This window comes from Pieris brassicae, chromosome 3 (genome assembly GCF_905147105.1).
Source record: "Pieris brassicae chromosome 3, ilPieBrab1.1, whole genome shotgun sequence".
NCBI lineage: Eukaryota > Metazoa > Arthropoda > Insecta > Lepidoptera > Pieridae > Pieris > Pieris brassicae.
In genome coordinates, this window is record NC_059667.1 from 8,614,780 (window position 1) to 8,636,542 (window position 21,763).

At 32.7% G+C, this 21,763-nt stretch overlaps 1 protein-coding gene across 1 annotated transcript; it reads right to left on the reverse strand.

Moving 5' to 3' along the window:
* Positions 1 to 5,494: 5,494 nt before the first annotated feature.
* On the reverse strand, positions 5,495 to 13,975 carry LOC123707443 (endocuticle structural glycoprotein ABD-4-like). The gene is made up of 4 exons (XM_045657490.1): positions 13,889 to 13,975; positions 8,010 to 8,134; positions 7,048 to 7,222; positions 5,495 to 5,795 (listed from the first exon to the last, which is right to left on the reverse strand). Exons 1-4 carry the CDS (start codon positions 13,898 to 13,900, stop codon positions 5,697 to 5,699), a joined length of 411 nt encoding a protein of 136 aa, XP_045513446.1. The 5' UTR covers positions 13,901 to 13,975; the 3' UTR covers positions 5,495 to 5,696.
* Between the last annotated feature and the right edge of the window lie 7,788 nt (positions 13,976 to 21,763).

The following is a 21,763-nucleotide window of genomic DNA, read 5'->3' on the forward strand; positions in this document are numbered from 1 at the left end:
GTTTACTGAGTAGTACTTATTTTATAACAAAAAAAAAAGGTTTTATTTGCAATGGCTTTTATTGGCTCCAAATTTCTGAAGTTATGTGAATAATTCTTGCACCATTAAAATCCAACATTATCCCTTCTGAATACAATATTTTCAAAAATTTTAGGAATGCGGGTAATTAAACATGATTATTACTGTATTATAATCATGTTTGAAACAAATAAATCCTTATATCGCGGATGCAACGGAATCCATTGAAAATTCAGCACCATGAGTTTGGACTTAAGATAAATCTCAGCAAAACCAAGGTAATGATTTTTTACCGTGCCAGAAATAATTCGCCTCAAGTGACTAAAAGCGCGAAATGCAACGTGTTCCAATCTTATATTTACATTTGACAGAAAATAGACGCTCTGGAAATGTGGTGCTGGAGGGGAACGCTTGGAGTTTCGTGGACCGAGTTTCGTACAAATGTCTCGATACTTCAAGAACTCGGTATTAAGTAGCGTCTATTTTCAACAGTACAATCTCGCATCCTTACATTCTTCGGACACGTATCTCGGCATGGTGTTCAGTTCATAGAACGCCTTGTCGTCCAGGGGAAGGTGGAAGGTACTAGACCGCGCGGAAGGTCATCTACGCGTTGGACTGACCAGATCAAGTCTGCCGTAGGAGGTTCACTCAATGAGTGTAGCAGAATGACCTCTAATAGGCAACGATGGCGACACATCGTGAAGCGCATCACATCTGCCCCTTTTAATACCACTACTACATAGCGATCACGACCGCTCTCAAGAGTGTACCGGATAAGAAGACAGCAAAGTGATGATCTTCAGATTTATTGAAGATAAAGATAAGAAAAACGGGATACCATATGTTTAACTATTATATATTTGACAAAATCTATCCTGAACTAAACGCTAGTCTATTATTATATAAATTACAATAAATGCTTCGTGATGCATAGGTACGCACGAAGCTTTTGAATACTATTTAAAAAAATGCATAATTTAAATATAAAGTTTATGGATGGACCAAAGTGACCTTGTAAAACAGGTTGCATATGGCATGTCCGTGGCTGGTGGTCAAACTGCTCGATGACTGGTCTCGTGTTACATTTGGTAATCATGTGGTAATCTCAATTCGCTTAAATCACAAAGGTCAATATATTTTTATATATATTTTATATTGATACGAACTTTAATTTGATAATGATAATAATTTCTTTTGTTTCTTGTGATCATAATGAAATGGTTTTTATAAGAGTTTTTTTGTTAGGTTTCTTCTATTTCGAGTTCCAGTAGTTTTTTGTAAATGTAATAGGAGGCAAACAGGCAGGAGGATTACCTGATGTTAAGTGATATGTACCACCGCCCATGGACATTGACAGAAGGCCTGCAAGTGATCTTTTATTGAAGAACCCTGAGTCGAATTGGTTCGGAAATACTTCAGTGGGTAGCTGGTTCCTCATAGTAGTAGTATGCGGCAAAAACTGCCTTAAGAAACGCTCAGTTTTGGAACGACGGACATCAAGGTGATATGGATGGTATTTTTTATTCTGCCTTGCGTCCGGTGATGAAACTTTAATCCAAAACCTCCGAACACTCTCCATGGTGAACGCGCTAGAAGATGAAGAGAGACCCCACATCTCAGTTCTTGTTGAAAGTTGTCTTTAAATTATATTTTTTCATTTCTTTTCTTTGGTGTATCGACATTGAAGTAAGGGTAGAGTATAGATAAAGATGTAGGTAGGTATTAGATGTAGGTATTCACTCGCAAAGAGGTTCCATTACTTATATTGATTTAGATTGTTAAATTGTTTTAATTGTTTATTTTAATGTTTTCACTATAAGCATGCTTCTATAACACATTCCTTCTACTGATAGTAACCTCCATAATTTTTGATGTATTATTATGTTTCAATACTTTGATACGTCATGTAACAGCTCCATACAAACATTTCAATCAACAAGGCTATATTATATATTATATTTATAATTTATTGCTTATTGAGGAGTGTTCGTCTAGTGGCTTCAGCGTGCGACTTTCACCCTTGAGGTCGTGGGTTCGGTGCACTAATGCAGTTTCATTCTATGTGCGCATTTAATGGTGAAGGAATCGTGAGGAAACCGGCTTGCCTTAGACCCAAAAATTCGACGGCGTGCGTCAGGCATAGAAGGATCACCTACTTGCCTATTAGATTGACAAACGATTATGAAACAGACACAGAAATCTGAGGTTCTAGTGCCACTGGTTTATTATGTAATTCTTGATACATATTTTAAAAGCTGATTCAGCTCATAGCAATAGCTTTAATGAAAAAACAGACGGTATAATTTAATTTACTCAAGCTATAGTAGGATATTTCTGGGTTGACAGTGTAAATAAGTTTTAGTTTTGGAATTACAGTCATGTGCTATGTAAAAGTGAGTTGGTATACAAAAAGATCCGAGAAACACACACACACACAAATACACACCCATACTCTACACGCATTCTTGCTATATATAATATTGTTTAGTCTGAAAACCTTTTAATCGGCGTTTTGATTTAGAAATTCTGTATTATGCTTAGCAAGATGTAAGGTCTTCTAAATAAATAAACTCGATGTCACAAATTTGTCTTTGTTTATATGCAAATAATACTTGTTCGAATAGTGAAAGAAAGCATTGTATGGAATATCTTGGAACCAAAACGAGGCGGGTACAAGTGTCTGCTCCAGTAATAATATGTTATATGATTTATTTTTACGTCGGAAGCCTAAAGTACTATTTACCGATAAATTTTACAATACGTTTTTCGCAGAAATTTATGATACCTCTTGTTTGCTTATCAATAAGTCAAAAACTATGTGCTAATAAAATGACGTACATTTACATATGTTTATCTAATACGTCATTTCATCAGATAATATATATATTAGGTCCTTACATATGAAATTGGCGTTTTGTATGGGAGGAACAAAAAGTCGAATATTTTTAAACAAAATATATTTAATTAATCAAAGTATGAACCATTGTTTTCTATGCACTTTTTTCCATCTCATAGGTAGTTCATTGATCCCTTTACTAAAAAAACCATTCGGACGGGAATCAAAAAAAATCTGTGTAGGCGATTTGGACTGCCCCATCAGAGTTAAATTTTTTCCCTTGCAAGAAGTTCTCCAAATTTCGAAAAAAATGGTAATCTGTTGGAGCAAGGTCCGGGGAGTACGGAGGATGTCTTAGACATTCCAATTGAAGCTCTTCTAATTTGGTAGCCGTCTGTTGTGCAGTGTGTGGTCTAACGTTGTCGTGAAGTAGCAGTGGCGTGGAGCGATTGACCAGCCTAGGTTGTTTAGCCGTTAGCTTTTCCATCATGGCTTGAAATTGCTGACAATAGACATCAGCCGTAATAGTCTGGCCAGATTTGAGAAAACTGCAATGAACAATACCGGCACTAGTCCACCAAACGCTTACAAGTAACTTTTTGGGGTTATTTTCGCTTGTCTGCCCGATTTGGCTGGCTGGCCAGGCTCCAACCATTGCGCTGAGCGCTTCCGATTATCGTAAAGAATCCATTTTTCATCACAGGTAATGATTCGGTTTAAAATACCTTCATTATTGTGCCGGTTCAGTAATGTATGTAGTCGACGCGCGTTTGCCGGTTCGCTTCAGTCAATTCGTGAGGTGGTGGGTGGGTAACCTTTCAAGCTTTTTAATCTTCCCAATTTGCTTCAAGTGAATTAAAACAGTTTTATCACTAACACCGCAGCCTACAGCTAACTCGGACGTGGTTTGCGATGGATCCGCTTCCACAATACTTAATTATCAACTTGGGTCTCAGGCCGTCCACGGGGCTTGTTCTGCAGGTCGAAATTTCCAGAACGAAAACCTTGGAACCAAAAACGAACTGTGTTTTCTTTTGCAACATGACCGCCATACACATCATTCACCCTTCGAGTCGTTTCCGCAGCACTAGTGCCACGGCGGAACTCGCACTCGTAAATACTATAAGTTTTCCATTTTGTAAAATGAGTGACGCAAACAGAAAAAAATAGAAGAAAAAAACAAATGAATGACGGTCATCGAAGCACAAATACATGAGTAAATAGCTGTACAAATTTGAATTTGAAACTCCTAACCATAGAGGAGGTATTTGAGGTCAAAGTGGCCAGTACGATCTAACATATCACATCTTCCAACACCCTCTTGCAGGGTCTCAAAGGCACTTGCTGAAGTCCTGTTAAATGCAAAAGCCACCTCCAGGTCTCTAGTACAGTCGTGTAGTTCCAGTTAGTATATATCATCCGGTTCTCTGCTGAAAGCTCGTTCCATTAAGTTATGGCGAAAAAAACTAGCAGAATATGATCGCGGATAAAATCGATCTCTGAAGAGGAAACTCGTTCAGAGAACAATACCGGGTCTTCTTTAAATCATATTAAATTTTACCTTTAAGTCTAATATACGAAAAATGATTAAAAGTAATATATATATATATATATATATTGTACAGGTTAGTTTTGATATTATAAAAATTCGTAAATTATTATCATAATAAGTATTTATTGAATAAAATAACTTTTAGTAGTACGGTGAGCATTATTTATTTAAGGGGAACTTCATAATTTTCGAAATATATTTTTGAAAACTAATCTGAAATTATATCAGTATCTACTATCTATAAGATATTTACATCTCAACTAAATAATTTTTACAGGAAGTTTTATTTGTGATACTTATTAATAAACGAAATATATATTCATTTGTTTTCCCAACCCCTAGTTTATAAATATTATAAATAGGTTTGCGCTGTTATTATGAGGATGTTGAAATTTTCCACCTCTTCTTTGTTCAGTAGTAACAATTGAGTTTTTCTTTTAATTATAAAGCATTAATTGTCGTTCGTTAAATGTTATTTTTCTTTTCTTTCTTTTTTTCCTTCTGTGAATTAATGTATTTTATCATCATCGTCATGAATGGTTACAGCCTCTTAAGGGCCTTAGCCTCCTCAAGTACACTTCATCGCAACCTATCCAGTGATTCCCGCTTCTAATTACGAAGCCCTATTGTTTCGGGGTCCTTGTCTACCGGGTTTTCTCTTGCCACCAGTGTTTTAGTAAGGACCTTGGGGTTCTGTCGTTCGCCGTTTTGTAATTTCCTAGCCACTTGAGTCTATTGCACTGGATGGTTGCATGGAACTACTACCAATGCAAATATTATTTACTTATGTTCCAAATATATTGTTTAATTTGTATGTTAGCCGTAAGATTACTAATAAATTAATAAAAGAGAATAATTAGCGCTTTAAACCAATGTACTAATTTGATAATTAAAGAGAAGAATATATCACCAAAGCTCAAAAACAATAATTAATACAATAATATCTATTTATAGCTCTTATGTCAGGCTATTGTCTGTTATTTTTCTAATTTAACGGAAATGGCCTTAGCAATCATTAACACCCCATCGATAAATATTGTCAAAGACATCTATTATCTCAAATATGTCCTCAATAAAACAAACAGTAATTTGCAATGCATCTTTGGCACTGATTTTGCGTTTAATAAATAATAAATATGTATATAATTTCATGACATCAATATATGGTCTATCACAGATCGATTTTTGAGCATTTATTTTTGTTATTTTTCGCTTGCTTACTTAAATTAGAGTACACCGTGCAGTTTTGTCGAGTTGTCGAGATTCGGTTCTTTAGCGTGGGCTTGGTTAAGCTCTTGATGGGGGCGGAGGTGGTAAAGTTGCAAGGTAGTCCAAAGCCTTCTGTATTGCTGGCGGAATTGGTGGTGGTGTTGGTAAATGGGCACCCTGGAATTTGCAATACAGATTTAAATCAAATGAATGTTTAAAAATTAATGTGACTATATACTTATTTTCTAGGATAATGTTATGTGAAATTTTATCATTGTTATTATAGTTGAATTTCCAAAACTAAAATAGCCTACGTTCCAGTTGTTTATACCTAACATTTGAGGTATATTTTTGAGTTGATTTCATACAAAATAAATAAAAATAAAATCAGTGGCGCTACAACCTTTTTAGGTTCTCAGATTTCTGTATTCATTTCATAATCATTTGTCAATCTAAAAGGCAAATAGGTGATCAGCCTCCTGTGCCTGAAACAGGCCGACTTTTAGGGTTCAAGCCGGTTTCCTCCCGACATCTTCCTTCACTTTTCGAGCGAATGGTTCATCGACAGAAAGTCCATTGGTGCACAGCTGGGTTCGAACCTACGACCTCAGGGATGAGAGGCCAACTCTGCTTACAAAAACAAATGGTTTTTCTATTTATAATATCCGTGTCAACTTGTTTCTTAGTAAGCAATATATACACTGAATTGTTTCTTAATATAACACAATATTACATTTATATGAGAAAACAATGATGATTACAATAGTTTAAATAGTTTTGTAGCAATATTTTATAACATAACACGACAAAGTTGTGAAGAGGTCTTCTTCACGGCACATTGCGATGAAGTTCACTTCACGTTGTATGATTCTTCAACATTCGTATTGCTCGCTTCGTTGAAGGCTAGTGTTGAAGTTCTTTGTAAACACTTGACAATACCAGATCGACGAGTAGAAATATCGGAGAAGTAAGAACTTATGACTAACAATACTGTCTTGGTGGTTTGCATAAGCTTTTAACCTTAAAGTGTTAGGTTTTGTTTTATAGGCTATGGATCAAGTCAAGCTACGGGACGCCCAAAAAGGGAAGCCATTGCAACCCATGGACACCCATTTTAGTAGGTGCGTTGCCGGCCTTTGAGGAGGGAGGAGTCCTATAATCTTACATATATCAATTGGAAGTATGTTAAAAATCGGAAATTGGAATTCTTGTGCAGTGGACCGTGAAATACTTCTAGTGGATGACATTTTGAGATTTCATCTCAGAAATCTGTCCAGTCTATACTCCATAAGAGTGTTACAAACAACAATAAATCAGTCAAACACTGTTATAACCAACGCCGTTTTAACTAAGATAATTTATATAATTATAATTGTTATGAAACATCGATATGACATGTCTAGTATATGCGTGTTTTGTATGAGCATACCTCAGGTCTAAAACCATTTTCATCGTCAGCGACATAATTAAGATTGATGACCGTCCCATCAGGTGCAGTGTAGCTGAAGGCTCCCTGTGCCACTATAACATCGTTGCTGTCAGGGCCGCTCGCCTTCTTTAAGGTTCCCTGCTCGTCCGCTTTAATGCCATTTTCAGTCTCGTAACTGAAAATTACAACAATATATAAGTGTATGTAATGTACAATTTTATTTAATCGTAATCCTACAACTTACAATAAACGAAAATCAATTATACTAAAGACATAGCCAAAGATGGAATACTTAAAATATACAAAAAGTTCATTTACAAAAGGAAAATAACTAAGTTATTACTAAATCAGCTTCATTGTTTGATGGTGTGAAAGTGAGAGTGTGTGCTCATGATGCAGGTTATTTAGCTATATATATGCTCTTTTTAAGCATATAGCTTAAAAACTCAAGGCTTAAATTGTTTCTAGAGGCTTTTATAAATTTTGTCAAGTTATATTGAAAATAAATATAAATAAAATATCCTTGTAGCTGTTTTGGTACCGTTTTTATATAGTATAATATTATTATTATTAGGCCTTTATTTCTGAGAACCAGTATAATATATTAACACTTATTTAAGTTACATACTAAAAATTAATTCTAATACATTATATGACCCGTTTTAGGTAATCAGCGTTGTGATATATTCTAGCTGTTTCCATACCTTTCTGATGTTATATTGGAAACATTACATTTGTGTCTGTATTGTATAATTTACAACATAGGATTTCAACAAAGCACACTACTAGTAGCCATGCTCCTATACTCCATTCGATCAATTTCAAATCATTTAATTCCCCAATCCTGGTTCATTGACGAAGTAGAACACATAAGTTTTTATATAAAGAAATTGTTTATAATTGAAAAAAAAACACGAACCGTCTTCATTATAATAAATAATATACAATTAAAAATAAAATACCTGTAAACATAAGATCCGTCTGCTTGTTGGTCGAATTCCTGTTTCAGAATTGCTATGACTTGGTCTGCAGGCTTTTGCGGTGCTGCTAGTGAAGCAGCCACCACGCACAGTAAACATATAAGTTTCTGAAACAGACATATTTTGAATATAATATTGTTTAATGTAGGAAACATTAAAAGTCTTAAGTCTCGCTCAAACTAAACTTAACGCAACTCAGGTGGACGCGCCTGCTAAGCATTAAGAGCAAAAATGGCAAAAGTAATAATAGATATACAGTGTTTTTTTTAAACAAAATGTGGAAATTTAGTAAAATGGATTGAAATTTACTAAAACCACTTCCACAACAAAATTTACGTAGTATTATTTTCGTGTAATCACGAGTTTGAACCCAGGAAAAGCAATTATGAATGAAAACCCCTATTGCATTTATACAGAGCATTTTAGCTACAACATATAACTAGCTGTATTTCATATATATCTTCCCCGATAGATTGACTAAACAACACAAAAAATACTCAATTCATATTATTATTATTATTATGCTTAGATACCAAATAAAAAATCATTGAGAATACATTCGTAATAAATATTAAAGACATTCGAATATTTTGCTAATAGCGTCACAAACAGCATTTAGGTCACACATGAGTAACGCAAACATGTTAAGTCCATGCTAATTGTGACCAAGCTAAACAATAACTCGTAATAAATGCATGAAGCCTTCAAATATCATTTAAAATTATACCTAAGTGTTTTGCTTAAATAGTTTTAGTCGTAATGTACAAAAGTTATGGCAACTCGTGGCACTTGGAATCCAGTAACAAATTAACTGTTTTTTCATTCAATGGGGTTAGCCTTCTATGCCTGAAACCATAATTGTTTTTTTAAGTTTACTACGAAGATATCTAAGCAGAATTAAACCTAATATTGGAATAATAAAAATATTAAATTATTAGAATTAAAGTATTTCTTCATTGATCATTTATCAGTATAGTTATAACGCCGCAGTTGCATAAAGGGTAAAATCGTATTCAAAAAATACTGTTACAGAAAACACGTTGAGATATAGAAACCAAAAATCAAAGAATCGTCAAATTATTGTAATGTACACTTATAATCAAATAAACATATATTTTCCCAATACTAAATATTTAATTTCTTCAGTGTAGACTTCGGAATGTGGATAATTCAAAAATAACAGCAAATGTAAAAGATCCAGTGGAATTTTACTTCTGACATTAAACTAAGTGCACATACATTGTAACAACTTTTGACCTTGGACACGACATTTAGATGGATCATTAGGAATCTTAATAGAATTTAACTGAACAAAGTTAACTAAAATTTTCACGTGATAAAGTGTTTATTGAGTCCTGGAAAATTGAAACTTCTACTAACTAACTACATTAATAAATGTTGGCTAAAAATTATTTGTGAACTAAAAAACCGCCATTTATGAATAGTGTCGTTTTTTACGAGTTACTATGAATAATGTGTTTCCGCAAATAGACATATGTATCACACACGGTACGGCGGATTTAATTAGTATTTTTGCTTTCTTGGCCTTCGACTAATGCAGTTTCTAGTATATACCAAACAAGTACCCCCCTCCGTACTGGGTTACAAAACATAGATATGATTTGGAGGTAATTAATGTAATATGAATCAATTACGTATGTATATTTAACATTTTTAAAGGCGAGGTGATTTTATAGCGTGGAAGAGTATTTAGACCATACGGTTTAAAAACAATTATAACATAACTGTTTTTGTTATTATTATAACATTATTATAATTGATATAACATCTTTATAAGTCTGATACACAATCAGGCTTCCTCATAATGTTCTGAATGTACCACTTTCTTTGCAAATAAATAAATTTGTATGACTACAAAGACCGCTTTACATTGTACTTTTACATGGAAACTTAAAGCAATATTCGTCTAACGATATATTGTCATCATATCCAAGCACGCGGAGCTCACGTGAATTTATGTATATTAAGTGGTGACCTTTTACAAAAACAATAAAGAAGCAATCCAAAATTCGGATGACATGTTGAATAAAGTGTTGAGTTACAATGTTATAACTAGTTTTGAAACAGCAAAAAATACAATGCTTTTATTAAAAATAATACTTTCGGTATCACCCGATATCATAATTTAACAGTTAATGTATACAATGTTAGTCCTTGTTGTATACAAAGTTAGGTTCAGATTCCAATCTACATAATATATTGTTATCGGCACAGAAAGCTAGCCACTTTATACATACAAGTAAAATATTAATTAAAAACGAATCCGCTTAGCCAAAATGAGCTAACATTTGTAAATCAAAACATCAAAGAAAAAAACGCCTACTTTTTTATGTGTCAAATTATCAAAAAAAATACAGGCGTAACAGTTTATAAAATGAAATAATCTCTTGGTATTTCTATAAGTCCTGGTTCGTTCGTAAATCATTTGTAGTGATACTACGCATATTACAGGAAAATTAATTGAAAAACTATCCAAATTCGAGATTTCTAAACTTTGTCTAAAGTGTCGCCACATGACCTAAATAAGACGACACTGTTAATACCATTGTATTACAAGTCAGTACCTGCTTCTCTAGTGCGTTATTCAAGTGTCAACTAAGAGCCACTTAATAGAATTCACATTTGCAAATGAGTGGAAACGTGCAAAAACGTTAATGAGACAGACGCTTAATAAGCTGTTTTGTAATTTGTGGGAATAGAATTCGCGAGAGACCTTCTAAAGACAAAGGTTTCCGTCAAATTAGGCACTCACACGCCTCAACTAGATTATAACGCGTATAATCTTAAAATTGAGTTGTTCTTAATTAAAATATACGGCGGTACCAGCTAATAACGCCGCTAAATGATCATTTTTAAAGGACAGGTGATAATTAGAGTACAATTCATAGGGTAACAAACATTTTGATAAAACAAATGAAAATGAAGGAATATCACGCTTGATTTTCATAAAATTCATTAAATACAATTTGTATAATATGATGTCCTATTTTAATATTATATGTTATAGATATGGTCGCTTAATAATAAACCAAAGGTTCTTTGTAAATTAGATACTGGCCTTCTACGTAAGCCTCAAAAGCCACTTATATATAATAAAATATTAGGTCCTTACATATGAAATTGGCGTTTTGTCGTACTGGCCACTTTGACCTCAACTACCTCCTCTTTGGTTAGGAGTTTCAAATTCAAATTTGTACAGCTATTTACTCATGTATTTGTGCTTTGATGACCGTCATTCATTTGTTTTTTTCTTCTGTTTTTTTTCTGTTTGCGTCACTCATTTTACAAAATGGAAAACTTAAAGTATCGTAAGTAAGTTACATTATTTACGAGTACAAGTTCCACCGTGGCACTACTGCTGCGGAAATGACTCGAAGGGTGAATGATGTGTATGGCGGTCAGGTTGCAAAAGAAAACACAGTTCGTTTTGGTTCCAACGTTTTCGTTCTGGAAATTTCGACCTGCAGAACAAGCCCCGTGGACGGCCTGAGGCCAAGTTGATAATTAAGTATTGTGGAAGCGGATCCATCGCAAACCACGTCCGAGTTAGCTATAGGCTGCGGTGTTAGTGATAAAACTGTTTTAATTCACTTGAAGCAAATTGGGAAGATTAAAAAGCTGTGGGTGGGTACCTCACGAATTAACTGAAGAAAACCGGAAAACGCGAGTCGACTGCTGCGTTACATTACTGAAAAGGTATTTTAAACCGAATCATTACCTGTGATGAAAAATGGATTCTTTACGATAATCGGAAGCGCTCAGCGCAATGGTTGGATCCTAGCCAGCCAGCCAAATCCTACCCCAAGCGAAAATTAACCCCAAAAAAGTTACTTGTAAACGTTTGGTGGACTAGTGCCGGTATTGGTCATTGCAGTTTTGTCAAATCTGGCCAGACTATTACGGCTGATGTCTATTGTCAGCAATTGCAAACTATGATGGAAAAGCTAGCGGCTAAACAACCTAGGCTGGTCAATCGCTACACGCCACTGCTACTTCACGACAACGCTAGACCACACACTGCTCAACAGACGGCTACCAAATTAGAAGAGCTTCAATTGGTATGTCTATGATATCCTCCGTACTCCCCGGACCTTGCTCCAACAGATTACCATTATTTTCGAAATTTGGACAACTTCTTGCAAGGGAAAAAATTTAACTCTGATGGGGCAGTCCAAATCGCCTTCACAGATTTTATTGATTCCCGTCCGACTGGTACTTTTTAGTAAAGGGATCAATGAACTACCGAACTAACGAAGATGGCAAAAGTGCATAGAAAACAATGGTTCATACTTTGATTAATTAAATATATTATATTTAAAAATATTCGACTTTTTGTTCCTCCCATACAAAACGCCAATTTCATATGTAAGGACCTAATATATTCAATATACTTGTAACGAAGCTTCTTCAAGAAACAAAAAATACTATAAATTGTATTTGTTTTTTTAAACATATTATAAGTAAGAAAATCTACTTTCTACACAAAAAAAAACCCTCAGAAAAATCAGACTTTCTTTTTATATAATAGGAAGAAAACGGGCATCATCTGTTGTTAAATGATACCCACATACGACACAATGTTAATGATACCCAGTCACATTGCCAGAAGGCTCTCAAGTGCGTTGCCGGTCTTTTAACACAACTAGATTTATATACATATATAGTATGTCAAATATATTAATAATGATTATTCATAATATTTTCCGTCGTTATCTTATAATCTTATAAATCAATATATATATTCCGTAAATTTGTCTCCAGGCTTTACCCGTGATGGAGTTCCGATCGACGGTAACAAATGTAGATAGGATATAAGATATATTGGATAACAATATAAAAATAATGTAAATCTAAGTCTTATAATTTTTTATCATGATTGGAAATTAAACGAGCTTTATTATTATTATATATCTTCAACATTCTCGTACTACTTTTGTAATAGTACAGATTGATAACTCGTCGAAGTGAAATCATGTATTTTACTGCGCCCTTTAAGATTGCATTTTATGTAAATAAATTTATAAGGATGAGTCTGTCAGTAAGGTAAACTGCTTGCAAAGGTTAGGTATTGTAAGTGCAATGAATGACCTGTGTTGCGTACTCGCGACAAATGTTCCATGAACTATGTACTGTTTTAGGTTATTTTATTATCAATACGATTTGCAAACATTTGTTTTAATTTACAGATATAAAACCTTTAAGTAGTAATTTATAATTAGGTAAATATCAGTTAAATTATATAAATTATATGTTATTTAGATCTATGTAGCCCTGCAATTGAAGCCGTCAATTACGCATAAATAAACAAATTTACGACTCAGAAACGAACCTTAGTTCTGTGTTTAGTCATAAAGTTTATCTTAACTTTGCACTCTTCACAATAATTTGCCACACTTTTAGTTTTAATATTACCTATATATCAGAAGCTTGTTAAAACATTTCAATGTATTTTAAAGAGTAAAATTCTTCCGATTCTAAGATATTTTTAAAGAGATATTTGTTACCTAATGTCAGTATTTACAGGTTACGTCCACAGATAAAACACAAATAAAAAAGAAATAAATCCATAAACATGTTTGCAAAATCTATTAATTTTAAAGTAACATTTGATATTAAAGAATCAGTAGAAAACAAATCATCGTTTCTTATTTATATTTGATTATTCAATTGTTTTTGTATAAACAAATACAATTATAAATTAATTCCATTTAAAATATTTTGGAACTACAAATACTATGGCTTATGCAAACCATTTCTTATTGCAAATTTAATGAATAGATATACTGTCTCAATGAACTATTAGCAATTTATTAGTGAAAGGGGTAAAATTGTTTACTCACCATTTTTAACATAGCGATGGGTAACGCCAGTAGGGTTTATTCTATACAGCGACGCGTGCGCCGGATTGTACTTAGCATGTAATCGGCTGTCCCTTTTATAGATACGACGTTTGTCTAACTATTGCAAATAGCAGGGGGAGCCTGCAATGACTGCAAAACAGGGCCGGATTCAACGGAAAAAAAGATTTCTTTAAAATTGAAGGTGAAAAATTATTATGAAAGGAAAAAAAAATAATTACTGACAACCATGTAATTGTTTAATAAATTCAGTGACTAGGCCTGATATGATAAGCCCTCTGTGCTTATCATATCAGGTCTAGTGCTCTGTGAGATAATTAATTTCTATTTTTGACGTTCATCAGTGTACATTGTGTTACCTATATGAATAAATGATTTTGCATTGTTCAGATAGAAAATGATTCATTAGACAGGGATTGAAAAACGGCCTAACATAGCTCATTTAATATATACATGAATGTGTGATTGAAGTTTCATAAAAATAACCTAAAACAATATTTTTATGGTAGAATTATTTTTATACCTAGCGGTAGTATTAAAAAAACTTTTTAATTAACATATAATTCATTTTTACATAGACAACAAAGAAGTACAGCACAGTTAACGTAAATATTTATAATAGTAATTAATATTATAAAAAACTACGATGGAGTTTAATTTGAAAAAGATTACTCAAGACGAAATATAACTAACCTTTTACTATATTTCTGTTTATTTTAGTTGTTTCTTCTACTCCTAGTTTTAGCAAGGAGTCTTTTCTAATATATAACTTTTTCATGTCCTACATTTGTAATGTTTGTTTTAAGAATTAATAAACTGGATTTAATTATAATAAATTCGCAAGTTCGGTCCAATGCAATGTTATCGCGTTCATGGTTACAATGAGTAAGTATCAAGAACCTCATAAAATTGTAACCAAATGCCGTAAATATTACGTATGTTAAACGTCAAAATAATAGACAATTACACCGTTCAGACGTCCCTGTACAGCTATTTCAATTTACTAACTTAAGTTTATATTATTACTTAAAGAGTTAATGTTTTGTCAACAAAAACACTTTAAATTAGACTTGACACTATACCATGTAAGGAGGTTTTTTATTTATTTTTTTTGATTTCCAGTATTCCCACAGCCACACTTACAATAATAATATCTATATACAATTACACAATACATCTATAAACGTAGGCTTTACGTTATTCCAAGTTGTAAGTGCTTTGATTAGTACACAAATGCAAAACAAAATAGTTTAATTGTTATATTCTGTGATATGATGGAATCTGCACTGATCGCTTCGTTTTTACAGGGTTTCCACAGATAAAGGTAAACAAAATACTAGCCTAATATAATAGAACAAAATTGTGATAGATGACAATGCAAAGTGACATAAAGCACAGACTAAGAATAAAAATGTTATGACTAGACAGATATGATATATTTAGAAAATCGTTATATAAACGTATCGTTATATAATCGTATATCGTCACTATAAACAATAAAAACTAAAAATCTTGTGCAATAATGTATTTTGTTTAATCCTCGGAATTTTAATCAGAAATCGGAATTTAAATTTTATCTGCACCGCGGGTTAAGTATGACGATAAAAATAACATTCTAAATTTAAGAACCATAATAGGGACCAAACTTCTTAAATTTGTTTTTATTTTGTATTTATCATTATCATAATTACTATGTAGATTAAGAAAGTTCGAAATGAATATTTTTTTAAATAATAGTAATAATATGTATATGTGTGCAGTTTGCAGCGATTGGGAAAACAAATTCTTTAAAAACAACAGTTGTGTTTGTACTGATGTAGAGGTTTAGATATTACATATAATTAGTTCGTAATGGAAATAACTGTTTTTATTATGAATAAAAAATAAATGTAGCATTATTAAATGAAGCTCATGTTAGATTTATTTGGTAGATTACTATCATTTCCCTGTCAAATATGGTAACAGTGAATATAACTATAGGTTAATAGGAATAATTATTTACTTAGAAAGTAAAACGTGACTTAATTGTCTAACATGGAGTCTCAAGTACATCTGCCTATTTTTTTTATTCAAACTAGTATCTGAACGTGAACATTGTAGGTAAAGCCGTGAACGGGTTGTGTATGATGTGGCTTTTGTTGACTCTATCAATCTGAAGATTCTTTTGGATGTATGGCTTATAAAAGAATAACAACGAAACTCAATTTCGTTTAAAGTGTATAGTGACTACTACTGTACGAACACGATCCAAGGCTTGACTTGTTTAAGCTATCGCGCAATATTTTTAAAAGGAGTATTAAGAATATCCATAGCGCTAAATCACCTGCATCATGAGCACACACCACATAGAAACCCTGACGTACAAGGGAGGGTCCCTTTCATATCATCCCATAACATAGCCAAATTAGGTATTCCAAAATGTATTTAATATTTTTTATTGATAACCTTTCGTAAATGTTTAACCTTTTTGTATATTATGTATTCCATCTTTGGCTATATCTTTAGAGGAATTGTTTTGTGACTTATAATTAATGTTAACTGCAGGATTACGAAATAAATAACTATAGGGTTTTCATCGTTCGATTACATAGCGATATCACACCTTGGAGTAACGTATATGAAAATCAATAACAATGGTATATACTTTGTAAATTACGCTGAAAGAAACAAATTATATAAAAGTACACCTAATCTAGTAACGATTATTCACGATTTTTATTTGTTATTCTATATAAAGAAATACATTTATATTTTATCTCTTGACTATAAATATAATATTAGTTTATTTACATCACAATAACACAAAACAGGAGACAAGATAGATTTAATAAATATTTATAAAGGTATAAAGCAGTTCCTACCAGACAACCCATACATTAATTATATTACCATTTTTTCTAAAGTACAATACCGAACTTAAAACTACTCAAAATAAAAATACTTATAGGATATAAATATCAAAGACTTATTGCTAAACTCTGGTCAATTGTTTATAAATGTATTCAGCGAGGTTCACGTTATCAAGTAAACTCTTGTGACTATTGTACTGAATATTTAGTTAACAGGTCAAAATTTTACACAATAAAACTATAAATGTATTGTTCTAAAATACAAAAGGCAATTGTATTATGCATCTATGCGAAATTCATCCTTTAGAGGTTACTAACTGAGCGATCAAATGCGTATGAAAACAATCACTATGAATAATATTTATTATATATTTATATTAGAACAGTGTTGGTCTAGTGGCTGAAGCCACTTTGAAGCGTGCGACTCTCATCTCTGAGGTCTTAGGTTCGATCCCCGGCTGTGCACCAATGGATTTTCTTTCTATGTTCGCATTTAACATTAGCTCGAACGGTGAAGGAAAACATCGTGAGGAAACCGGCTTGCTTTAGACCCAAAAAGTCGACGTCGTGCGTCAGGCACACGAGGCTGATCACCTACTTGCCTATTAGTTTAACAAATGATCATGAAACAGATACAGAAATCTGAGGCCAAGACCTAAAAAGGTTGTAGCGCCATTTATTTATGAATTATATATAGTTACATAAATAATTGTGTATTAATCACAATAATTAGGATAATATAATGTATGTAAAAGTATTTATTTATTAACACTTCGTTGCACAAAGATAATAAATACAATTGACATAATTATTATAATAGCAACAGCTTTCGAGCGATCTCTTTCAGGCAACCAACGTGGGAACAAACATTAAATTTGATTAGGAAGAAGTGAATAAATACATAAGACATAGTTATTTAGACAATACTAATGGAACAATACAAAGCAGTTAAAACTTATCTAAACAGTGATCAGTACAATAACTCACCCAAAAAAAATTGAACAATTGTTATATGTAATAATACGTAGGCTGTACCTTAAATTTGAATTACTTACTTAATGTCCTAACCCCTAGATGGGGCAGAGGGCGTCCACAGTGAGTCTCCATTGCGTTCGGTCTCGTGTTTCATCTCGCTCCAAGTCTCTCCGGCTCTCTTTGCCTCGTCTCCAACTGTTCGGCGCCAGGTTTGTATGGGACGGCCACGCTTCCGCTTTCCTTGGTGATTCCAGTCAAGCGCCTGCTTGGGTATATGATTGGGAAAAAATTGAATACAGTATTCATAAAATTACACTTTTATATTATATTTTTTAATAAAGCTGTCGTTGTGCAGAATGTGATTTTAATATTTGTTACATTTATAATTTTATTTCTATGAATAAAGTCGAATGTTGTGTCGATGAATTTGAATATAAAATTATTGGCACACATGACTAAATAAAAAAGAGACACTACAAGCTTTTAAGTTTTAGGTTAGATCTATGTATTTGTTTCGTAATCATTTGTTTTTCTAATAAACAAGTAGGTAATCAGATTTATGTGCCCGACACGCCGTCGACTTAATGGGAATAAGGCACGTCCATTTGCTTATGTTTTCTTCCATTGGGTACGGCCGAATTTCGAGGGTTGCGGGTATCAGAGTAGCACGTTCAAGGTATTAGAGTAACGCATCTCATGACACAAGTACGTATTTAAACGAATAACAACATATAACTTATAGTCATGTTTTTAATGTATATAAAAAAAACTACACACAATAAAACATAAATCAAACCTACAATAATTTAATATACGATGAGTAATGACATTGTCCCGTAATTTATTCGTCCAACATAAGAGAATCCAGTTGCCGGTACAAAGAACCTAAGTGCATAGTTGTCGCTATTAGTTGAAGCATGCGCACGAGTATCTCACGACACCTTCATAATCATTTACGGGCTTTTTATAGATAGGTATTTAACTAAAAATGTCAGGTCAAATTATATTTCAAATTGGCCTGTAATTTGATGTTAGGAACCAAACTATGGCGGTTTTAAAAGAACCTTAAATATTGTTATTATGTCACTTCTTCGTTAAATTCTATCTATAGGCAAGTACCAAATTCCAAAGTTGTGAACCCTTTGTGGTATACGACTTTGTATTTTTGGGTTTAAGATGAGGACAAAACAACTGAAAGGAAGAATAAAGGATTCTTCCTATTTTTTATATATTTCATATAAAATATTTCCCAAACATAAAAAAAACCTAAGCGTTATTCGTATGTATATGTGTAGTTGAAAAATGCCTCCCTCCCAGCAAATGCCTTAAAGGTAAATTCCTCTTTTCATAAAGACATATTTCCATAGCATTTCAACGTAAAGACGTTTTATATAACTTAATCAAAAATATGATTAGGTATATTAAATGTGAAATATGACAATGAAATCACCTTATTATCGAATTCTTCTAGCGCAGAAACTTCAGTACAATTCTTACAGTTAATAAATTAAAAAAAAACGTGTGTGTACTTATCTACGCGCGTTAAAAATTATACTTCTTTGGCGTAACAAGATAAAAATCTTTTCATAAATTTTATTAGAAAAATCAACAATAACAATAAAAAACTAAAAAGGTTGACTATAGCCAACTTGAGGGTGTATTTTTATGACGGTGTGCGCGCGCATCATAAGAATTTACTCTCATCATTTTCCCAAACGCGCCATAAGAAGTATAACTTTAAAAAACAATAAAGTTCAATGAAGACGTTGAATATGTTTCTGTAGATATAAATAATCCAACCTACATAACTAGTACATTATATGCCTATTGTATCAATATCTGACCCTGATCTTAAATATTAATTAACACTGAGTTAGAACTGTGGTTTGCTCTTCCTTCGCACCCTTGATACCAGGACCTTAACCTACATCAAACTTATTACCTCTCCCCATTCTAATATTTGTACTATTTACAAAAGAAATGTTATAAATATTTTCATCTAATTCAGTTATGCCTAATAATTGTAGTGCATTTCTCTTATGGAGTCATACCAAAAATTAATGTTTTTTACTGTTAAAGAACAAGTATACTTCAAACAACATATATTTTTAATATTACTAGCACTATATATTTAAATATATAGGCAAATCTTTGAAGGAATCGTTTTTAGAAAAATTAATTTTTATGTGTTTGGTTATGTGTATGATATATCTATTTTATTTATAAATGTCACAGAGCTTGTAAATTAACAAAGTCAAAGTCTTCTTAGTTTATATTCTTTAATATTCTATTTAATAGTCTATTATTACATTTTCTAATATTACTGAAATACAAATTAACAGAATATTTAATAGTCTGTAGTAATATTAACTTCAGTCATTATTATTAATGTCGAAGCAATGACATAGTGTCAGTGTCATTATAATTTAATAAAATCAAAGTCAAATTAGTTCAAAACCGTTAATACTAGCGGTTTATTTCATTTGTCAATGTTGCTAGTAATATTAGCAAACATGTTTAGGGTTATAAACAGATATAAGACTTTGGCTTTAATAATTTACGAACACTGTGACATATAATGACAATGGCAGATGATACCATCGTCATTGCTTCACCAATACTAAGGTCGCGCGTTCAAATATTTGATTCAGGCATGTTTTAGACCCAAAAATCTACGACATATAACAAGAAAATAGATGCAATCTGAGGCTAAAACGATAGGAGATAATTTTGTAGCACCACTGGATTATTATTGCAAATTTGACAATTGACATTTCAGAATGACAATACTAATATTATTAACAGCCAGTAAACTGATATGTGTCTATTGTATACTGTTTTACAATAAGTCAGTATCATATTCATATTGCGATCGTGTGGCATTAATCTGTATTTGTATTAGAGAACGCAAATGCATTCTTGTCTTACCCATCCTTGATTTATCTATAAACATGATAATAAGGAATGTTTTATGACTCATATGCACGTTAATAAGCAACAATAAAAACATGGCTTTGGAATAGAATATTGTACTGAGCACTAAAATTTTATGCGACATTTTATTCAATACAGTTTGCCCCTTGTTCATAAAAGATAAATAAGATTACACCGTTTTATTAAAGTAGTATTTTGTCTGCTTTTATCACAATTTGTCAGAAAGGGATGAAATACTACTTTAGCTACAGGAATGTGATGCGAAAGTAGTTAGTTTGTTCTATGCATTAATATTGGTTACAATAGCAACAAACACAGTTCAAATGTGGAAACCGCTCACTGTGGTAGTAGGATCGGACGTTCGAATCCTGACTTTTTTAAACCCAATGCTTTATTTTTGTATGTTAACTTAACACTTATTAGTGCGATGAACATAACAGAAGACATGACGAAGCTAAAAACAATACAACAGACTTGCATGAATGCTTCAGAAATATGGCTGGTTCCTGCCCCATTCACCCTGCACATGTGGATATATAGTCCATAAATTTGTCTCGATTCGAATATATTCTCGAAGATTTTGGTGCTTAGACGTTGAACTATGAACTTTTAGAAACGTTTAGTATCAAGTACTGCAATATTGAGCCTACATTATGCTTATTTTCTAATAATATTCAAGAATTCTTAATTCAAACTTTGCTAACCTTTAGATGAACGCCATTTCAATTTAGACATTTAGTTTATGACCGATAAACTTCAAAGCCATTTTATTGTCATGTACTTAAAACATTTGATTTCAAAAAAGTAACATTAGTATGTACTAAAATATATTTTTTTTTTATATAATAGGGGGCAAACGGGCAGGGGGCTCACCTGATGTGATACTGCCGCCCATGGACACTCAATGCCAGAGGGCTCGCGAGTGCGTTGCCGGCCTTTTAAGAATTTGTACGCTCTTTTCTTAAATTGGAAGAGACTACCCCTGGTTTTTTTTATTATTCAAAATGGCCAAGTGATGTTTACAACCGCAGATCGGTTTCAATTAATTATTATTATAAGGCCAGTTTAATTTCCAATCGTGACGAAAAGATAAGTACAG